This window comes from Muntiacus reevesi, chromosome 16 (assembly GCF_963930625.1).
Source record: "Muntiacus reevesi chromosome 16, mMunRee1.1, whole genome shotgun sequence".
In the NCBI taxonomy this organism is placed as follows: Eukaryota; Metazoa; Chordata; class Mammalia; order Artiodactyla; family Cervidae; genus Muntiacus; species Muntiacus reevesi.
This window is the reverse complement of record NC_089264.1, coordinates 12,910,909-12,931,822: the sequence shown is the minus strand read 5'-3', so window position 1 is coordinate 12,931,822 and position 20,914 is coordinate 12,910,909. Positions and strand designations below refer to the sequence as shown.

General features: G+C 35.8%; 1 protein-coding gene and 1 non-coding gene across 10 annotated transcripts in view; one reads left to right on the top strand and one right to left on the bottom strand.

Moving 5' to 3' along the window:
• ZGRF1 (zinc finger GRF-type containing 1) overlaps positions 1 to 20,914 on the bottom strand; it is a 54,859-nt gene that overhangs the window by 20,677 nt on the left and 13,268 nt on the right. For 5 of the 9 annotated variants that reach the window (XM_065907613.1, XM_065907615.1, XM_065907612.1 and 2 more), the window contains 12 exons: positions 17,692 to 17,765; positions 15,735 to 15,785; positions 14,082 to 14,168; positions 12,259 to 12,444; positions 10,362 to 10,464; positions 10,169 to 10,266; positions 7,732 to 7,855; positions 6,698 to 6,781; positions 5,272 to 5,915; positions 4,580 to 4,718; positions 3,938 to 4,122; positions 2,920 to 3,116 (listed from right to left, as the gene is read on the bottom strand). In XM_065907613.1, the coding sequence (XP_065763685.1) occupies positions 2,920 to 3,116; positions 3,938 to 4,122; positions 4,580 to 4,718; positions 5,272 to 5,915; positions 6,698 to 6,781; positions 7,732 to 7,855; positions 10,169 to 10,266; positions 10,362 to 10,464; positions 12,259 to 12,444; positions 14,082 to 14,168; positions 15,735 to 15,785; positions 17,692 to 17,765 (1,972 nt within the window). The remainder of the gene's footprint in view (positions 1 to 2,919; positions 3,117 to 3,937; positions 4,123 to 4,579; positions 4,719 to 5,271; positions 5,916 to 6,697; positions 6,782 to 7,731; positions 7,856 to 10,168; positions 10,267 to 10,361; positions 10,465 to 12,258; positions 12,445 to 14,081; positions 14,169 to 15,734; positions 15,786 to 17,691; positions 17,766 to 20,914) is intronic. The other 4 variants (XM_065907618.1, XM_065907616.1, XM_065907620.1 and 1 more) reach the window with 4 other exon arrangements.
• TRNAW-CCA (transfer RNA tryptophan (anticodon CCA)) lies at positions 16,250 to 16,323 on the top strand. The gene has a single exon. It is a non-coding gene; the product is annotated as a tRNA-Trp (tRNA).

The window sequence follows — 20,914 nt, the reverse complement described above, 5'->3', positions numbered from 1 at the left end:
ATTCCAGGTGTACATCATGATTTATGTGTATACTGTGAAATTATCACCAAAAGTCCAGTTAACATCCATCACCACACAGTCACAATGGTTTTTTCCTTGTGAAAAAAAATGGATGAAGTGTTTTTGTTTATTTTTAAATAAATTAAGGGGAATTCCCTGGTGGTCCAGTGATTAAGATTCCAAGCATTCACTGCTGGAACTTGGGTTTGATCCCTGGCTGGGGAACTAAGATCCCACATGCTGCAAGGCATACCAAATAAATAAATACATTGAATTTTTTTTAAAGTACTGAAGAACTCATTGCATGTATAAAATTTTTTTAAATAAAAGTTTTTTCTTGTAATAATGAGAACTCTTACTTTCTTATCAACTTTCAAATATACAGTAAAATAATATTAAGCACAGTCACCATGCTGTATATTATTACATCTGCAGGATTTATTTATTTTGCAACGGGAAGTTTAAAAGTACAAATGTTTTCTAAAAAATTTCTTTAAAATAGAGCATGAAGAGGAAAGAACCAAAGAGAGTGTATGTTTATACGCTTTTATATACTGTTGTTCTAATTAGTCACTAAGTCATGTTCGACTCTTTTGTGACCCCACGGACTGTAGCCCCCATGGACTGTAACCGTGTAATTCCAGATGTTCAAGCTGGATTTAGAAAAGGCAGAGGAACCAGAGATCAAATAGACAATATCCACTGGATCATCAAAAAAGCAAGAGAATTCCAGAAATACATCTACTTCTGCTTTACTGACTATGCTAAAGCCTTTGACTGTGTGGATCACAATAAACTGTGGAAAATTCTTAAAGAAATGGGAATACCAGACGACCTTATCTGCCTCCTGAGAAATCTGTATGGAGGTCAAGAAGCAACAGTTAGAACTGGACATGGAACAACAGACTGGTTCCAAATTAGGAAAGGAGTATGTCAAGGCTGTATATTGTCACCCTGCTTATTTAACTTATATGCAGAGTACATTACGAGAAGTGCTGGGCTGGATGAATCACAAGCTGGAATCAAGAATGCTGGGAGAAATATCAATAACCCCAGACATGCAGATGACACCACCCTTATGGCAGAAAGCGAAGAAGAACTAAAGAGCCTCTTGATGAAAGTGAAAGAGGAGAGTTTAAAAGCTGACTTAAAACTCAACACTCAGAAAATGAAGATCATGGCATATAGTCCCATCACTTCATGGCAAATAGATGGGGAAACAATGGAAACAGTGGCAGACTTTATTTGGGAGGGACTCCAAAATCACTGCAGATGGTGATTGCAGCCATGAAATTAAAAGATGCTTGCTCCTTGGAAGAAAATCTATGACCAACCTAGATAGCATATTAAAGAACAGAGACATTACTTTGCAAACAAAGGTCTGTCTAGTCAAAGCTATGGTTTTTCCAGTAGTCATGTATGGATGTGAGAGTTGGACTATAAATCAAGCTGAGCACCAAAGGATTGATTCTTTTGAACTGTGGTGTTGGAGAAGACTCTTGAGAGTTCCTTGGACTGCAAGATCAAACCAGTCCATCCTAAAAGAAATCAGTCTGAATATTCACTGGAAGGTCTAATGCTGAAGCTGAAACTCCAATACTGGCCACCTGATGCGAAGAACTGACTCATTTGAAAAGACTGTGATGCTGGGAAAGATTGAAGGCAGGAAGAGGAGACAACAGAGGATGAGATGGTTGGATAGCATCACCGCCTCAATGGACATGAGTTTGAGCATGCTGGTGGGAGTTGGTGACGGACAGGGAGGCCTAGCATGCTGTAGTCCATGGGGTTGCAAAGAGTCCGACATGACTGAGCAACTGAACTGAACTGGACTGGACTGTAGCCAAACAGGCTCCTCTGTCCATGAGATTTCCCAGGCAAAAATACTGGAGTGGGTTGCCATTTTCTTCTCCAGGGGATCTTCCTGACCCAGGGACCAAACCTACATCTCTTTCTACTCGTGCATTGGCAGGTGAGTTCTTTACCACTGATCCGTCTGGGAAGCCCACTTTCATATGTATATATACAGAATAAAAATACATTGTGTCAAATACAAGCCTCACAGAAGCATCATTAGTTTTAAAAGAGACAAATAAGAATAGTATTTAAATGATAGAATACTTCGGTTTCTATAACTGTAAAATGCAATAATAGATTATATTTCCATAGCTTATGACAATGAAATGAAATAATATTGCAGAGTGTTTAGAAGAGTACCTGAGATGTACCAGCTCCCAATAAATGCTGTTATTATTAAATTATCATCCAAATGCTCATTATTTTACTTTTTGGGTAATTCAACTTTTATAACGACTGTTTCCAAAAAGTAGCATTCTGTGATCCTATAAACTATGTAGTTGAGGTTTGTGAATGATCACTATGTATTATCCTGCACTGATACAAATTATTCTTGGGATTTGTTTCACAGAGTTTTCCTTAGGATTATGATTAATGTAAAAGTGGTTAGAAAAATGGCATTCCTGCCAGTAATCCTGATATTGCTGACACTGCTCAATGTTTGTTTAATGTGGTTTAGTTGCTAAGTCGTGTCCCACTCTTTGTGACACAATGGACTGTAACCCACCAGGCTGTCCATGGGATCTTCCAGGTAAGAATACTGGAGTGGGTTACCATTTCTTTCTCCAGGGGATCTTTCTGACCCAGGGATCAAACATGTATCTCCTGCATCTCCTGCATTTGCAGGCAGATTCTTTACCACTGGGCCACCCCAAATATCTGCTCAACATTTAGAGGGGACCAAAAACAGCTTTAGAGAGTTATTCCCATTTTATAGTTATAAAAACTGAGGTACCTTTTAGATATTTTTCCTAACTCAATCTCTTTGAAAACTGGTGATAATTCTGTGAGGTTACTATTTTGATATGATTAGATGCAGTTACTTAGCATCATAAAACATACCTCACGAAAAGTTGGCATTCCTCATAGAGGGGTATCTTTTGACTTCTTAAGTATAAGCCAATACTTTTTATATCACTTAAAACCATGCTAGGTAGAGATTTTTCCTGTGTTAAATATCCTGGGGTCATTTCTTCAAACCACTTAAAAAATTTACATTGGTCAGCTTTGGGTCCATCACAGGTATAAAAGAGACGACCCTGAGGGGACAAAGATATTGAAACTTAGTGAGAAAAATAATGTTTATTTATTTATTTTACTATTTTAGTACCATATTTGTCAGGACTTTTCTAAAGGCTGCTTGGAGACTTCTCCAATATTATTTATGAATTCTTGCTTTTGCAGCTAAACTTAAATGCAGATTTACATACTCAACTAACGATGAAGTAGATAGAATATGCAAGCAGTGGAGGAAAGTTGTGTTATGACTGAAAGTACCGTTACGAGTCCAAACCATCCGTCAACATTACACAGTTTACTAAGTTAACTTCTTCCATAATAATGTTATCAGCAATATGAAATAAGTCAGCTTGCTTCTCTATTCCTCTGGCCTTACCAGTTTTGTTACTCGTACTAGAGACCAGTTTCAGCCCTTACTCTCTCTCTTTTTTTTTTTTTCTTTCAGCCCTTACTTCCTTCAGGCTCATCTCTGCATTCTCTAGGCCCTCAGGCTGGGACACAGTCCCTTCTAAGTGCCCTTCCTGTTATTTGCGCATCCCTCCTATTTTATAAATTCCAGTATTATATAAAATTTCCTTTTACATCTTTTTCTCCATCTACTACTATGCAGCAAGTTCCCAAGCCATCTGAAAGCTGATCTTAACTCATATTTTTGTATCCTCGAACGCAGACCATCTTTCAGGAAAAATGTACCGAGTGTTTACTATATGTCAGTTACTAATGCCTCAAGCAGAAGACTCCCAGTCAAGACTTAACACTTTAAACTTTTTGTAAAGCAACAGGTACCAAGCCTTTTATAAACAAGTAAGTCTAATAAAAGGAGGGGAAGAGGGAAAAATACCTTATTTGGACCTTCTTTTTTAACCATGACCAGTTTTGCAGGCTGCTGATGATGGCAGGATGGCACATTATTTTCTACATTTTTCAGTTTGTCTCCATTTGATGATGTGTAAAATGATATGTCAACTTTTGAAAGAGCCTTGTGCAACCTTTGTGCCAATCCAAATAGCAATATATTTAAATGTTCTACAAAAAAATTTTTTTAAGGTAATTTAAAAATATACACAGATGAAAATTAAATACAAAATAATTTCACGTATCAGATATATACTATTAGTTAAATCTGAAAATAGCCTTTTGACTGTAACATAACATTAACATCCATTTTTAAAAAGACAAGTATTACTCATCATATACCATACTTAAAATTTCCTACTTGATTTATCAAAACTACCTGTAACACTTTAAAAAAAATTTTTACACTACATCTTGAAAAAGATAATGCTGTCATTTCCCACTCTTAAAACTCAATTTTGATCTGAAATATGTTACTGTCAAAACCTGGATTAAATGTATAGAAAATAGCAAATCTCAAGTAGAAATTTAATGTAAAAATTCATAATATAAGATACTACACTTTCTCACAGTTATACTATCAACATTAAGCAGCAGTCAATCATAATAAAATAATCTCATCTCATACCTGTGAGACAAGATGTAAAAATCTGCTTATAATGAGCAGGAGACTGAAAAACAGCTGGTATGTGAATTTGCCTTTGGGGAAGACATGCAGATTTTACCTTCTGCCCACTTGGGAAGCATAGCTCAGAGTCATTTACCTCCTGAAATGGAATAATTCAAGTTATTACAATAACTCCAGAAAAATACTGTTTACTAATAAGCAAATTCTATAGATAATATATAATGGTAATAGTAGTGGTAGAAGTCATGATGGAAAAAGAACTATAATTTAAGTACCTTTTATGTGCCAGATACTGCATCAGACACTTTCAAATATGCAATTTAGTGTTTACAACCTCTAGAAAGGTCTTAAGTCAAAGAAGATGTGACAGACTTTCCTGGTGGTCCAGTGGCTAAGACTCCGTGCTCCCAAGGCAGGGGCCTGGGTTTGATTCCTGATCAGGGAACTATGATTCCACGGGGCACAACTAAGACCGGGTGCAGACAAATCAATCCATTAAATGAATAAAAAGAACTTTAAAAAAAAATGTGACTGTAGCAAGAGTTTTGGAAAGCTAAAAAAAAAAAAAAACAAAAAGTCACTGGCTTCAAGACTAAAATCATTTCACTTGTATGACTTTGGTAATTCTTTTGCTGAAATTCAGATAAGTACTGGAAAAGATGCACCAAGAAAACACTGGTATATTTCCTCACCTGTAAATCTCCTGTTACACTGCAGTTGTAGCAGGCATACTCTCCTAACATATTCTGAATTTCCTCAGTCTTAGAAGCCTGGTTTATATTCCAAGAAAGTGTCTTCCTTCTGCAAACCGAATCTTGACTGCTAAAATCCCGCTGCTGCTGCTGAAGCACGTGTTTTATCATTTGTAAATGCACAGAGTCTAAAGAACTTTCTTTCACAGCATCACTCTCTCTTTCACCTGTGTTACTAAAATGCATCCCAGAAACAGCCTCAGCATGGAAGCCATCTGTTACTTTCTCATCAACTCTGTCTGGAGTAGTCAAGTTGCACTGGCGTATATTTTGATATTTCTGCCACTTGCTTTGAGTAGATGTATTATCAAGAAGTGAAACATCACTTGGAGTTACTTCCCTAGATTCGTTAGGGAAAGAAGTCTCATTCTGGTCCTTGGGCCCAAAGCTAAAAGAAGGAACTGCTGACTCTTCACACAAGCTGAGTATGGGAGAACCAGAAGCCTTTTGCCTGTCGCAGCCCATCATAGATGAACGAGAGTCTAAGTCAGGTGGCCCGCTGGCAGGTGGAGCTCGGGTTCTACTTACTTTGAAGGAAAGCCTTTGAAGGTTCTTATTCTCCAGAGAACTTGATTTTTTCATTACTGAAAAAAAAAGAGCTAATTAAAAATGTATTACAGATATCATTCAATCTTTAGAAAACAGTGGGTATCCATACAAAAAAGCAAAAAGTACCAACATGCCTTGTACCAGAAAATCACATTTCCTTTTAAAAATTTTTAATGGTTTTGGTCTTAAAAAAATAAAGATTTCAAACTTAATTTTAGACTCTGAAACTTTTTTAAGGTTGATAAATTTGAAATCCTTCTCTTTTTCTTTTCTTTCTTAGCTAATAATTTCCACTCACCACCATCACAACTACCCCTACCCCCAAAATACTGCATATTTATGTAACACTGAACCTTTCAAGTACTTTACAACCAAGAAGGGATTCCTCATTCTCACTTTACAGATGAGGTTGCCAACCAAGGCCTAGAGGTAACATAACTACCAACTGGCAGAGTTAAGAAAGTTAAGACAGAAAACCAAAGCTAGGTTTTATTCTCAACTTCATATTCCTTCTCCAGAGACTGAAGTTCAAGGTTTATTTATTGATGTGTTGTAACCTCTCTTATATATTTATTACATTCATGGATTAATATGTTGACCTTCAGGGTAAAGAAGAGTTTTAGCTTTATTTTGATACATTGTTATGTGATAAGAGCTCAACTGTGGTAAACTCATGTTATGGCAGATTTTGGCTGAGTTTTAGAATTCCTTTCAGCATCATGAGTAGTTGATATATACCTGAAAATATTAAAAGCAGTAATATTTGCTGAATAAATAGTAATACTGCATGAGAACTAAATAAGCTTAAAGTTTTTACCTAAAATGCTATGGTTTCCTATTTTATAATAATGTTCCTTCTCGACAGAGTTTCTGTTTTGTTGGAAATAAACCTTGGCGGTCACTTGGGAAGGTAGTAGGACAGCAGGTAAGTCAATGACATTCTTTTGTAAAGTGTTATGCTGTAATCCTAACAAATTGATTAGGCAACATTGACAGAAAAGTTAAAACCTGATTAAATAGTAACAGTCATGGTAGAACCGTGTAAGTCATCTATATGTCACTGTGACTTCACTTGTTTTAGATACTCATTCTTCCCATACTGACTCCTTCCTACCTCGTTTCCTCTACCATCCATACCCACTAAACCTTCTCCAAGCCAATTATCCAGACACTTTACAGCTTTTATATCATCCACCCATGACCAAAAAATTACCTACAACTTTACTCCTCACTCAGCCTAACTTCAGAATCAAGGGAAGATACATTGATGAGATTACAAGAAAAGAGAGAGGAACAGAAAAGTTGGAAGAGATCCTACAGATGTATTATCTTACCAAGAAGCAGGAAATTACTCATAGGGAAGAGGTGTAGTGTGTGAAGACACAGAAGCCTGAGAATGCAGTTGAGGTCACAGCAGTTGAAGAACTCCCTGATAATGCCAGGATCCCAAGCAAAAGAGGGGAAGCTAAGAGGCTATGAGAAGGTCAATGATGATTGACATTCACAATGAACCCGTTCCCTGGGAGGGGAAGGGGCTACAGAGGGGCCAGACTCTGGAGTTACAGCTGTGAGAAGTGTTGGCAGTGGTAGAGGTCTGAGATGAGAAGCTGAGAGGATAAAGAAGGTACCAGAGAGCTAGAAGGGAGTATTGGGTTTGGGAGTAAGAGGCATCCGCAACAGAAAAAGTCAAAGTAGATTGTGGGAAGGCATGAGGGTATAAGACACTGAGTCTGGTTTCAAGGTTATTTTTAGTTTATAAGCAATCTCTCAAATAAAAAATTTCATTTTACATGGACAGATAGATTAGAACCATATGGGAACAATTATCTCCGTTGAGAAAGTGAAGATTACCAGGTAAAGTTTGTACTTTCAGGGACTGCTCAGAGAATTCTAGCATGAAGTCATCATCTCTCGAGTTAAAACATAAAGTAGAAACAGGGCTTAATGTTGAGATCTTCTGTTCTGGTGACGTCACCTATCCAGAAAGAAGACACAAAACTACAGACCAAAATCCTCTTGTTGCGTTTTTTCCCTATAGTCTGAACAAATTCTAGTAACTGTATTATAAAAACAATGCTTTCAGGCACATTGTGTAGAGCTATAGTGGGGCAAAGTTTCTTCCAAAAGGGGCAGGATAAATAAATGCACTAAAACAAACAAGGATAATGGAAAGTGAAATACAGAACATAAAACCTGCTGGATTTATTTGAAATGGGTCAGATTCTGATTTGGATTGATATGGGTTATGGGGATTTGGTTGGGAAGATCAGGTTCCAGTCTTAGGGACACAGGCTTAAGCAGACCTCATGTCTGGAGCTGTGCTTCCTGCAAACCCAAGGCCTGAACAGCTTTCTCTTCATGTCCTTGGGTCTAGGGCATATCTACAGTTGATCTAAACTTCAAATATTGCTTCTAAATGGAATAAACTTTTTAAAATATATTCCATATCTGAATGGTCATATCATTCTCTATGTTATTCTCTTCCTAATAGGATTTAATTTTGTTGCTACTTCTAGAAATTAATCACCTTAAAAATCTAATGTGGCTTGCAGTGCTCTGCGATAACCTAGAGGGGTGGGATGGAGTGGGAGGTGACAGGGAGGTTCAAGAGAGAGGGGACATATCTGTATCTACAGCTGATTCATGTTGATGTATGGCAGAAACCAATGCAACATTGTAAAGCAATTATCCTCCAACGAAAAAAAATCTAGTATGAATTGAACAGAACAACTGGGCCCAGGGCCTCAAAACCAGCTGGAATCAGGGCTTCTGCTGCCACTAACTCTGGCTCTTCTCTGAAAGTCCGCTTCTGTCTTTGCCAGTAGATCAGACTCCTCTGCGTGGCAGGAAGCACAGCCCACTGAAGAGTTCCTAAGATCTCCACCATTGACCGCTGTGACAGATGCTGTTGCTGTCCTGCCATGTCCCCCTGGCCTATCTCTGAGGTCATCTACAGTTGGGGAATCGCTCCCCTACCTGTCCCAGGCTTCCTACTTCAAGCATCTACATCTTTCTGTCTGAGGACAGTGGCTGGAACAGCAGGTAGGGCAGGCCAAACGTGCCAGGTGGTTAATATGACCAGGAGTAACCTTCAGTCAAAGAGAGATGGGAACTGGTGTGTGAATACCTTACTTTTCTATCCTTCAGGGAGGACAATCCTGAGTTTTGTTTTACAGGAGGCCTCTTAGTGGGTGCCCACTATGACACAACACCTCTTATTGTTGCTTTCTTCCCAGTCTCCCAGTGTGACTGTGTTTGGAGATGGGGCCTTTAAGAGGTAATCAAGGCTAAAGAGTGGTACCCTGATCCACCAGCATTAGTGTCCTTACAAGAAGACGGATCTCACTCCCTTGCACTCTCTTTACCCATGTGCACACGCCAAGGAAGTATGCATGAGTACACAGTGAGAAGGTAGCTGTCCGTACGCCAGGAATAGAGTTCTCATCAGAAACTTGATCTTGGACTTCTACCCTCCAGAACTGTGACAAAATTAATTTCTGTTGTTTAAGTCACTCATCCTCCGTTACAGCAGCCCTAGCAGACTAATAGAGCCCTGCAGCTGACTCCACTCAGTAAAGCCCACTTCAGTCCACTTTGTTATGTCAGAAATTCAGGCAGCTTTCTCCTCCCCTTCCTTCACTCTGCTCTCTACAGCCAATCTAGCAACATCCACACTTCTGACTCCAAAATTTATCTTAAATCTAACTACCAACTCCTCTATACTTTCACTGCCACAGTCTCTTCTTCAAGTCACTGTCATCTACAGCTCATTTTAACTGGTTTCCTTGCTTCCACCACAGTGTCCATCAAATACATCTTCCACACAGCAGCCAACAAAACCTTTTAAAAATGTAAATGTAATGAGTTTTCTGCTGAAACCCTTCAGTAATTTCCTAATGGGACACGGACCAATATTAAAGCTCTTAATCTGACCTGCAAGACTTTGTGTATCTGGTCCTGCTCACTTTCCCAATTTCATTTGATTACTGCTTTCCCTGTGACTTTCCACAATCCAGCTACTATGGCCCTCGTTCACATTCTTGAACCCACCCAGCTCTTCAATCTCAGGGTATTTACACTTGCTGTTTCTAAGATTCACCAAAATTTTTTACTCACAACTATTAAAACTGTTTAGGGGATTCCCTGGCAGTCCAGTGGTTAGGACTCAACACTTTACTATCAGGGCTGGGTTCAATCCCTAATTATGGAACTAAAATCCCACAAACTGCAGGGTGTGGCCACAAAAACAAACAAACCAAAAAGAAAAACAACTTTGTTTACATTATACCTTATTTTTTTCCCACGAAGTCCTCTCTGTTGATTTAAAATTATAATCCAAATAATTATGTAAATGGTCTGAATCTTTAGGAGGGAAATCTAAAATTGCTGTGGGGCGGGAAAAAGCATGAATATTTTTATACACTAGTTTGTTCAATGTCAAATAACTTTTTAATATTATATTTTATTTATAATATACTTACAATCATTTTTAATCAAGTCCTTATTAAACTCAGCTATCACTTGAAAATTGTCTTCAATAGTAAAGCTAGTATCTCCTTTTGGAAAGTTTTCTTCATTTGGGAACTAGAAAATAGAGATCCATTTATCAGTTTACAAAAAAGTGTGTATACATCCATAACTTTACCTATCTGTATATATATACATATATATAGTTTATAGTTATAACTTGAGACACAGAAAAAAAAAGAGATGTTATGAAGCCAATTGCATTCAGAGAAAGTAGAGTATATTATATTTCATCAATTCTTATGGCTCATATTTCTTATCTCTTAACATCTTTGAGATAGGGATACACCTTAAAAATAATCGCATTTTTGTATCTCTATAGCACAGACAACAGCTGTGACATAGTTATCTCTGCCTGTGAAAGGGCAACTATATGCAAAGAGTCATATTGGTCAAATAATGATCACAAATATGAATTTGTGCATTGTTAATATTAGACATATTAAAGCAATTCTACTGTCTGTATGTCTTCAAGAAGATCAAACTAGGGTTTAGCACCAAACAAAAAGTATTGTATTCATGGAAAGACAAGAAAACAAAGCAGTGTGATATACAATAAAACTCTATGCTCAAATAAATCTAAGAGTCTTTCACTAAATGTAACATTAAAAATCCAAGTGAAGGTGAACAAAGTTCTGAAGATCTATTTCATGGCATTGTTAATGTACTTTCCATTACCAAAGTATCACATAAAATGGTGAAGATCGTAAATCTTATAGTGTGTGGTTTTTACCACATTTTTTAAAAGGGCAGTGAAAAAGCACTGTGTAATGTTAACTGACTGGTGTTCATTTCTTAGAATCACATTATAATGGTGCTTACAGTTAATTATAGTGTCTTGGGATTTTATGAAATATAAGATAGCTTTTAAAGTTCAGATACTGCTGTGTGCAAGCAATCTGTCACACTTCTCAAAAAGTTCTTATCTCTGTTGGTAAGTCAGTCACTTTGCCTTAGAACATTTTTTATAGACTCGGGATATAAAACATGACCATACTGATGTATGTGAAAATATTTAAAGATAAAACAAATGGACATAAATTTCTTTTTCAGTATGGAATACTTCTTTATTTTCTTAAAAAAAAAAAAATCAGAAAATGAGAAATAGAAACATCTCTTACCTTTGATGAAACTAAGAAATAATGGTATCCCTGAATTACAATATATTAAAAGGACAGGGGAACAGTATAGGCTTAGCAATATGGAAGAAAGTCAAACCAAAGTACCTACTACAAGAGATCCCAATAAGAAACAAGCTGATAAACCCCAATAACCATGGTAATGCTGGTAATGCTCTATTTCTTAAGGGTGGAGGTTACATGGCTCTCTTCACCCTGCGGTAATTATTGAGCTGTGCACTTGTGGTCTGGGCATTTATTTTGTATGTGTATTATGCTTTAATAAAAAATGGAAAAATTTTAAATCTCTTTAACAGATACTGTTTCAAATACATGCATACATCCTTTTCTCAATAACCTCTTCTACTTGGTAGCAATGAGAGGTACCTGGTATCTACTTGGCGGGGGAGAGGGGTGCATATTAGAAGGAAAATAGATCTAGTAGCTATTAAAATATATTTTCTATATATTATCTGCCTATTTGCTCTTGTCATGAATTCCTACTATTCTCTGAAGTGAAAAGTAATCCTTTAAGTTCCCGATCCTAAAAAATGCAGTAAATCTTCCAAATAGTTTTGTCTTACTTAGTTTGATTTATGATGCTTCATGTGAATCTACTAAACTCTTTTTTAACTTACAGCTCTACGAGGATGTAAATATGCTCCCTTTGCAAAATTTAGTACTGACATAAAGAAAATGCTTTGGCAAGGTGCGACGATAAGAATAATTTTACCTGCAAGAAGTCAATCTGCATACAAGTGCTAGGCAACTCTGGTGTCAAAACACAAGTGTTTGTTGTGCAGCTTTCATACACAGCGCTATCCAAAAACCGACTGCATTCAACCTGTGAGCTGTGTCCTCTGACCATCACAGCGCTAGTAGCGGATCCTTTCACTTGGTGCCCTTGAAACTCAACAGGCTACAGTAAATTATTAAAAATGAGTAGTGAGAAAAATATTTACAATGCATATATAAAAAGAAAACAATGCATAATTCAGCTTTCTATTAAATATTACTTTTTTTTTTTTTTGGCCATGACACAGCTTGTGGGATCTTCGTTCCCCAACTAAGGATCAAACCTAGGCCCTAGGCAGTGAAAGCACAGAGTCCTAACTACTGAACCATCAGGAAATTCCCCACAGCTTTGCATTATAGACATCATGTGTGTGAGTGCATGCTAAGCTGCTTCAGTCATGTCCAGCTCTTTATGACCCTATGGACTGTAGCCACCAGGCTCCGCTGTCTATGAGATTCTCCAGGCAAGAATACTGGACTGGGCTGCCATGCCCTCCTCCAGGGGATCCTCCTGACCCAGGGTTCGAACCCGTGTCTCCTGTGGCGCCTGCAATGCAGGCGAATTCTTTACCAGAGCCACTGGGGAAGCCCCTATAGACATCAATGAAGTTTCTTGAGGGCAGAAACTCTTCTGCTTCATCAGGTATCATGTGCGTTTAACACCATGCTCGGAATGTAGAACAGGAAGAAAGAAGGAACAGAGGAAGCAGTTCCTTTGTTTACAGGTCTTGTAAGCTATCGGGCTACTACCAAGGCAAATGCTGGGCTCTCAGCCTCCCAGATGATCTGATCCTGTAGCTCTGAGGACAAACGAGGTCTAAGAGTACCTCACAGGGGTGCTCTCGCCCACTCAGAGACAGGGTCTGCTTTCAGACTTCAAATGGCTTTCTCTGCTGCCCCCTTGAGGGTTCTAGGATTTTTACTCTATACAAGGTGACAAAGTCTACCCAGAAGGTGGAAAAATAGTATGTAGAGCTGAAGGAAAGTACGTAAGGAATGAATTTATTTCCAACTGATAAATTAACAAAATGACAAAAAATATAATCTGAACATCCTTTCTTAATAATGAAGATTTTAAACTACACATTTGAAAGGAACTAAAATGCCTCTGGAACAGGAGTTTTGTTGAAAACATTCTGAATTTTAAAATATAACACATATCAATTTAAAAAAAGTATAAACCTTTAAAGACTGTATATTTCTGCATTGTTTGATGGGGAATACAAATTCTCTATAAGCAAACAGATGCCTTGCTTTCTTTGCCACTATGTCTATCTTTTCCAGAGGTATGCTGAGTTTTAAGAACAGAATCATTATTTATAAAACCCACCCATATATATGCTGTTATCTCTATCAATTTTTGCTGTGGAGTGGGTAGCACTACTTAGAGCTTTGGTTATATATACTTCTACCCATTTAGCCTGAAGTAAAAGTGGTGAAGTAAACTATAGTAAATGAAAAGCTATGGACATCTTCACTTTGTTCTGCACTGAACATTCATTAACTGTACTTTATATATATCATTGTGTCCAATCCCTAGGGTATCCTATGTACAAATAATGCATTACCAGTAACAGAGAGAGGGCTCAGTAACAGAGAGAGGGCTCAAGACCAAAAAACAGGTAGCAGTCATTAGTTTCTCTTGTTCTTAAAATCAGGCTAATTCATTTTGCTCACTAACCTGTCTACGAAAACTCTAAAGTTGTGTAAAAAACAGCAGGAAAACACAGTGGGTTAAAAAAATCAATTCACAAATTTTACCTTGGGGTCTTTACAGGTTTCTCTCTCCATTTGTTTAGGAATAACAGCTAGAAAAGCAGTCTCTTCTTCACTTCCCAAGGGAAAGAACTAGGATAAAATATAAATTAGTGTGTTAGCTAAAATAATCTTGTAGGTGGTTTATGAGTTTGATGGGAAAATATTCCCAAACTTAGAGGACACATCATCTCCATCTCGCTTCTCTCTATACATACACACAATAAACTGCCCCTGACAAAGGAGTGCTCTAGAAAAAAAAGGACTATCCTAGTGCATTTAAAAACTCAGCACATTCAAAAATTCTAATTCTAAACTTTAACTGAAATCTTTTAAGACTGTATGTTAGTATATTATAAATCCCATACTAATATTTATGCTAATGCAGATTATTTAATTCAAAAATTAGTGTGAAATTAAAGGAGGAAAATCATAAAAAATATAACACTTTATTTAAAAAATGAATCATTTTCTAGCAACTACAAAACACAATATATAGACAACAGCAACTAGTCATTTTTAGTTCAAGTTACTAAATAAAATAGCCATAATTTCTAATGTGAATTATAGGCTTGGAGACTTTGAGACTTAGAAAATGAACTCAACTGTAGGAGTAATTTTTGTTTAATAATTATGAAGAAAAAAATTGTCATTAAAAGAGGTAAACTGTATTTCTTCACACAATGGTCACTTTCCTTTTATAACTCTATAAGCACAACTGCCAATCAAGTAGCTCTTAAAAACATTCAACTCCTACTAGCACTTTTAATATAGTGAATTTTAAAAGTTAATTAGCATAGTATAATATCTTCTAGCTCCTTTGCTATGTGTGACTAATTACACTTATAGAACTAAAGTGAAGGTGGCATTAAGTATATCCTTAAAGAGCACCCTAACTTTAAATTTTGAAAGTCCCATCACTACTATATATGAAGAGTTTGTTTCAGAGTTGTAGCAAGAAAACTATTATAAAAACACAAATGTACTTCAATATTAATACTAAAGAGATTTAAATTACTTTTTTTTGCAAAAGATTCTGAGACCTTTTTCATTACTGTGAGATTATAAAATATTTTGCTTTAAAAATATATGACATTTATTTTAAATGGCAACTCATTCTGAAGGGAAAAAGTGACAGTGTTAATTTGAAATTTATAATTTGTGATAATTATCACTGAAAAAGTTTAAACCATATTTTTTTAACTGAAGAAAACAGTAAGAATGTGATCATTTGTAAGTTAAATTAGGAAGGTGCTGTTATGTTATACATTTGATCTTGTAATACTAATATAAGGGTGAAAAATGACTGAGTCACCACAATGAATTTTGTTTTGTGGTGTTTTAAGCAACACAGCCTGCAGATGCAGCTGTAACTGTTGATGGTAATTCTTGGATTAGGTAATGCTTGCAAGTTTGCAGAATTAACTTTATGATAAAAGATCTGTTATTTAACCAAATCCTATTGGCTACACAGGGCACTTAAGCCAGTATGCTAATCTAAATGAGTAGAAAATGGTAACTAATTAGAAATAAATTTGAAAACTGGCAATATAAAACACAAACATATAATTACATGCCATACTTATCTGGCATATACAAATACATACTTATCTGTATATATAGATACAATATCTGGTTACATTTTAAAAGTTAACTCACCTGCAAAGACTGAAGTGATTCACTTGGTTCAACTTCATTTTCTTTTATCATCTTAGGAATAGAACATTAATATATGCCAAAATGTAACAGTAAGTTAGAAAATAAAAAATAAAGGACACCATTACTAGTAATCAAAGAAATAAAAGGTAGGTGTTAATTAAATACTATTTAACTTAGGAAGAATTTTAAAAGATCTTAATACTGGTAAATATAAAGTGAAACAAATATTCCTATTGTAAAACATTAAAATATTTCAATCTGACTTATATCAGCATCTAAGAAAGATGTTCTTGGCCTTTCAAATTATCAGTTCCACTTCTGAGAATCAAATCTAAGGAAACACTTTAAAATGTAAATAATCATTTATATGCAAAATTATCTACTAAAGTTTTATTTACAAAAGCAAAATGCCAGAAATAATCTAAATGTCCAAAATAGGGAACTACTTGTCCAAAGCATAGGATATCCACAGAAGGGAATGGTAAGTAACCTTTAAAAGGTACATGTAAGGGACTTCCCTGGTGGTCCAGTGGCTGGGACTCTGTGCTTCCAAAGCAGGGGGCCCCAGGTTCAATCCCTGGTCAGGGAACTAGATCCCACATGCTGCAACTAAGATCTGGTGCAGCAAAAAAAAAAAAGGTACATTTAAGAATTTTTAATAATGTGAGAAAATAAAATATGATATTAAGCAGAAAGGATATAAAACTATTTAGAAAGGACATAAAACTATTTGTTCCCATTAATCTAACCACATTTTTTAATAGGCCAAAAAAAGCTGGAACTGTTAACAGTAATTATCTCCAGGTAATATGCACGCTAAGTCGCTTCAGTCATGTCTAACTCTTGCGATCCTACGGACTGTAGCCTGCCAGGCTCCTCTGTCCAAGGGATTCTCCAGGCAAGAATACTGGAGTGGTTTGCCATTTCCTCCTCCAGGGGATCTTCCCACCCTAAGGATCGAACCCATGTCTGCTACATCTCTTGCACTGGCAAGCAGGTTCTTTATCATTCAGGTGGTTTGGTAAGTTTTATTTTTTTACCTTTTTCTGTATTTAAAAACTGAGGGAAAAATTGATATTTTTTTTAAAAACAGTAACATGAAAAATAAAATATGATATAAACTAGGGGTAAATGAAACAATAAAACTGTTTCTTCAAAAGTGCTAAAAGCATCTTCACTGGGAAACACTAATTTAGATAATTTATTCTAGAATTTCAATTCACCCTAATTAGTATTATTATTTTTTACATTATTTCCATGGTTCCCAAACTGGTGTAACAAGGTACTTTGGCGTGCCTCAGTGTACTCAATGGGGGCTCCACAAGATGATTTAAATTTAAGGGAAACACCGTGTCATTCGACATCTGTCAGAAACTGAACAAACTACCAATTCAAGGTAGCTCAGTTTCAACATCAAATCTCCTGTCATTTCCGTCAGTGACAGCTTATCTTTGTGAAGCTGGGTTTTAGGAAATTGCTATGATAAAAATCAATTACCATGCAAAAATCAGTGTAGACCTAGAAACTGAATCTCTTCCAAGGTTTGAGAAACTGGACAATATCCAACAGCGACATGCATTCCATTAGTAAATGTTTAAAAATAAAATGCTTATTGCAATCATTTCACAGTAATATATGTATATCATATATCAAATCATTATGTTACATATTTTAAACTAATACAGTGTTATACTGTTAGTTATATCTCCATAAAACTGGAAAGAAAAACCAAAATGCTTACCAAGTTAATAGGGCATGGTAAGTTTTTAATACTACTAACTAAATAAATGGAACTGCTAGGTATTTCCTTTGGCCAAGTGATGCAATAAAATCACTGAGATACAGGGGAGGTGGTGAACCAAGATAGCTTCAAACCCCCGGTATTTCTAGAATATCATTACAAATTCTAGAGCATTCTATCTGAAAATAATAAATATACTGACAGAAAAAAATGTACCTGATGAGGATCCTGGTTCAGACGAGGAGACTTTGGTGTAGCTTGTGAAACTACTGTAGTCAATGGTTTCCTAGCTATAATGGACAAAATCCAATGATCTTATTCATCAAACATATAGTAGTGCTCTAAAATTTTTTAAAACTTATTTCTAAAACTGAGTGAAACAAGCAGTGTAACATTATCTTGAAATTACAGTATGCCAGACACTGGGGAAATAGCAGTGAACAAAACAAACAAGATCCCTTGAAAACAGAGGGACACAGAAGGTAAATAAATTAATTCAGCCTGTGATACAAAAGGATTTCATAACACAGGGCGATATAATAGAGTGGTTTTAGCAGGATGATCTGGAGAGGTCTCTCATGGGAGGAAATGCTGAGACCTGAGGATAAGAAGACCGGCTATGCAGGAATAAAGGTGTTCAGGCAAAAGGCAAAAGAAGTGGCATGACTCTGAGACAGAAGAGCTAGTAAGACTGCAGAATGGAAAGAAGGACAGGGTGGCTAAGTTAAAACACCTATCAGTTAGCTGCTTAAAATGGGATTTTTTCCCTTAAAAGAGATTCAATAATCTCAGTTTCTTCTAAAATCACCAATAAGACTATAATTTTTAAGTGATTACTTCTGGTAAAAAAAAAAACAAACAACAAACATAGCTATATCCAGTGTAAACTTCATTCTTTACCAATTATTATTTTTGGTTTCATTATTTTCCTGTAAACATTCAGACTATATTTAAATGAAACAAAAATTTTGGAACTTGACCTTATTTATAAAATGAATTTTTAAAAGGCACTGGATGAAAATTATTTTTTCCTTAACTGCCTTCACTCAAGAATAAACTTCTAAATTAACATTTCTAAAATATATGCCATTATCTCACAAAAACTTTACATATTGGAGAAAATGTGGTTGTTTTTTTTTTAACATTTTCACACATCCTAAAATGGTGGTAAAACTGATTCTTCTCTAATTCTGAATTAAAATCCATGAAGTCATTTGTTATATTCCAATAAGAAATTCCATCTCCTCAGACTGTCTCAAGAAAACCAACTTAATTATTCTTTAGAGAAACATCTGTATCAGAAAATACAGTCGATCCTCATTATTCACAGATCCCACTTACTTGCTAAAATTTATTTGTAACTCCCAGATCAAAGCTATCTTTCTGAGGTCATTTGCAGATATGCAGAACTATGAAAAATTGAGTTTCTTGATGTGCACATTCCCAGCTGAGGCAGAACAAGGAGACATTCCACCTTCTAATTTCAGCTCTCCTGCTACAAGTGTCCCTTTTGCGATCTAGCTAGAACGTTTTTCACAGTTGAGGGCTTTTCACTGGCGACTTTGCTAATATTTAAAATGCTTCCTACGTGTACTGCTGCCCAGCGTTCCTAAGTGCAGGAAGGCTATGGTGTCCCTCATGTGGAAAACAAGCGATTGGTTTCATCCAGGCAGGAGTTAAGAGTGCTGCTGGTCATAACTTCAGTGTTAATCAATCACCAGTATATATTAAGTACGGCATCTTTAAATGGAAACACACATAAAACAAGGTTTTACCACATGACCCAGCAATCCCACTCCTAGGCATATACCCTGAGGAAACCAGGGTTGAAAAAGACACATGTATCCCAGTGTTCACTGAAGCACTGTTTACAATAACTGGAACACGGAAGCAACCTAGATGCCCATTGACAGATGAATGGATAAAGAAATTGTGGTACATATACACAATGGAATATTACTCAGCCATAAAAAGGAACACATATGAGTCAGTTCTGATGAGGTGGATTAACCCAGAACCTATCATACAGAGTCAGAAAGAGAAAGATAAATATTGTATTCTAACGCACATATTCAGAATCTAGAAAAACGGTTCTGAAGAATTTACAGGGCAGCAGTGGAAAAACATAGAGAATAGACTTAAGGACACAGGGAGAAGGGAGGAGAGGGTGAGATGTATGGAGAGTAACATGGAAACTTCCATTACCATGTGTAAAATAGATAGCCAATGGGAATTTGCTGTGTGTCTCAGGAAACTCAAACAGGGGCTCTGTATCAGCCTAGAGGGTGGGATGAGGAGAGAGAGGGGAGGGAGGTTCAAGAGGGAGGGGATATATGTACACCTATGGATAGTTCATGTTAAGGTTTGACAGAAAACAACAGAATTCTGTAAAACAATTATCCTTCAATAAAAAGACAAATTATAAAAACAAAAACAAGGTTTTATACTGATTAGCTGATGAAAATGTTCTGACCAGAGGTTTAAAGGAAACTAACCCTGCATTTCTCCTAAAAGCAATGGCCTACTGTTCACTAATTTACTGTTTGGTGACTTTATAGCACATATATCACACAAATAATAAGAATTAACTGTAATCCTCTTCTCCAACTTGATGAGAAAAAAGAAAAAATTTCCCAGAACTAAATTCTGTAATTCCTAAATCTTATATTAGAAATTTATATCCTTATCTGATATTGCATAACTACATCTACCCACATTTTTCAATATTTTTAATTTTTCAGAAAATAAATTATAGTAATAACCATCAAATTAACTACATTAAAAAAACATTTTCTAGGTACAATAATTTATTTCTATTTTTCTCAGGGATTCCTTGAAAATAAGAGTTCAATTTTAACTTTTGAATATTATAAAGTAATTGTTCATATGTACATATTAGTTATCTCCTACGCTATTTTTCTTTAAAAATATGCTGTTGGCAAATACCATAAGCCAAGTCAAAAGGCCAATTAATAACATACTGAAAGAAAATATTTGTAACATATATCATAGATAAAGGGCTGATATTTCTAATATTTAAAGAATTCTTCCAAAAGAGAATAAAAAGACCAACAACCATGAAAAGACTGGATAAAAAGGTAGAAAAATAAATAAAAACTGAAGCACAAAAAAAAAAAAAACAAATAGCAAAACAGGCACTGATGTTTCAGAAATGTTTGTTTGCTTTACTTAACGGTAAACTGAAAATACATCTTTTAAAATTTTGGTATGTATCCTATAATAAAGTGCCATTTTAAAGGTTGTGCTAATTTGTCTTTGTATTAAAGACTGCTGAATTTTGTTAAAAAAAAAAAAAAGGTAGAACAGACAGTTCAAGAAAAAAGACAAATGATGTTTAAGTATATGAAAAGCTCAACTTCACTTGTAGCAACAGAAATACAAACTTAAAATATGCTCTCATTTCTCATCTATTAGATTG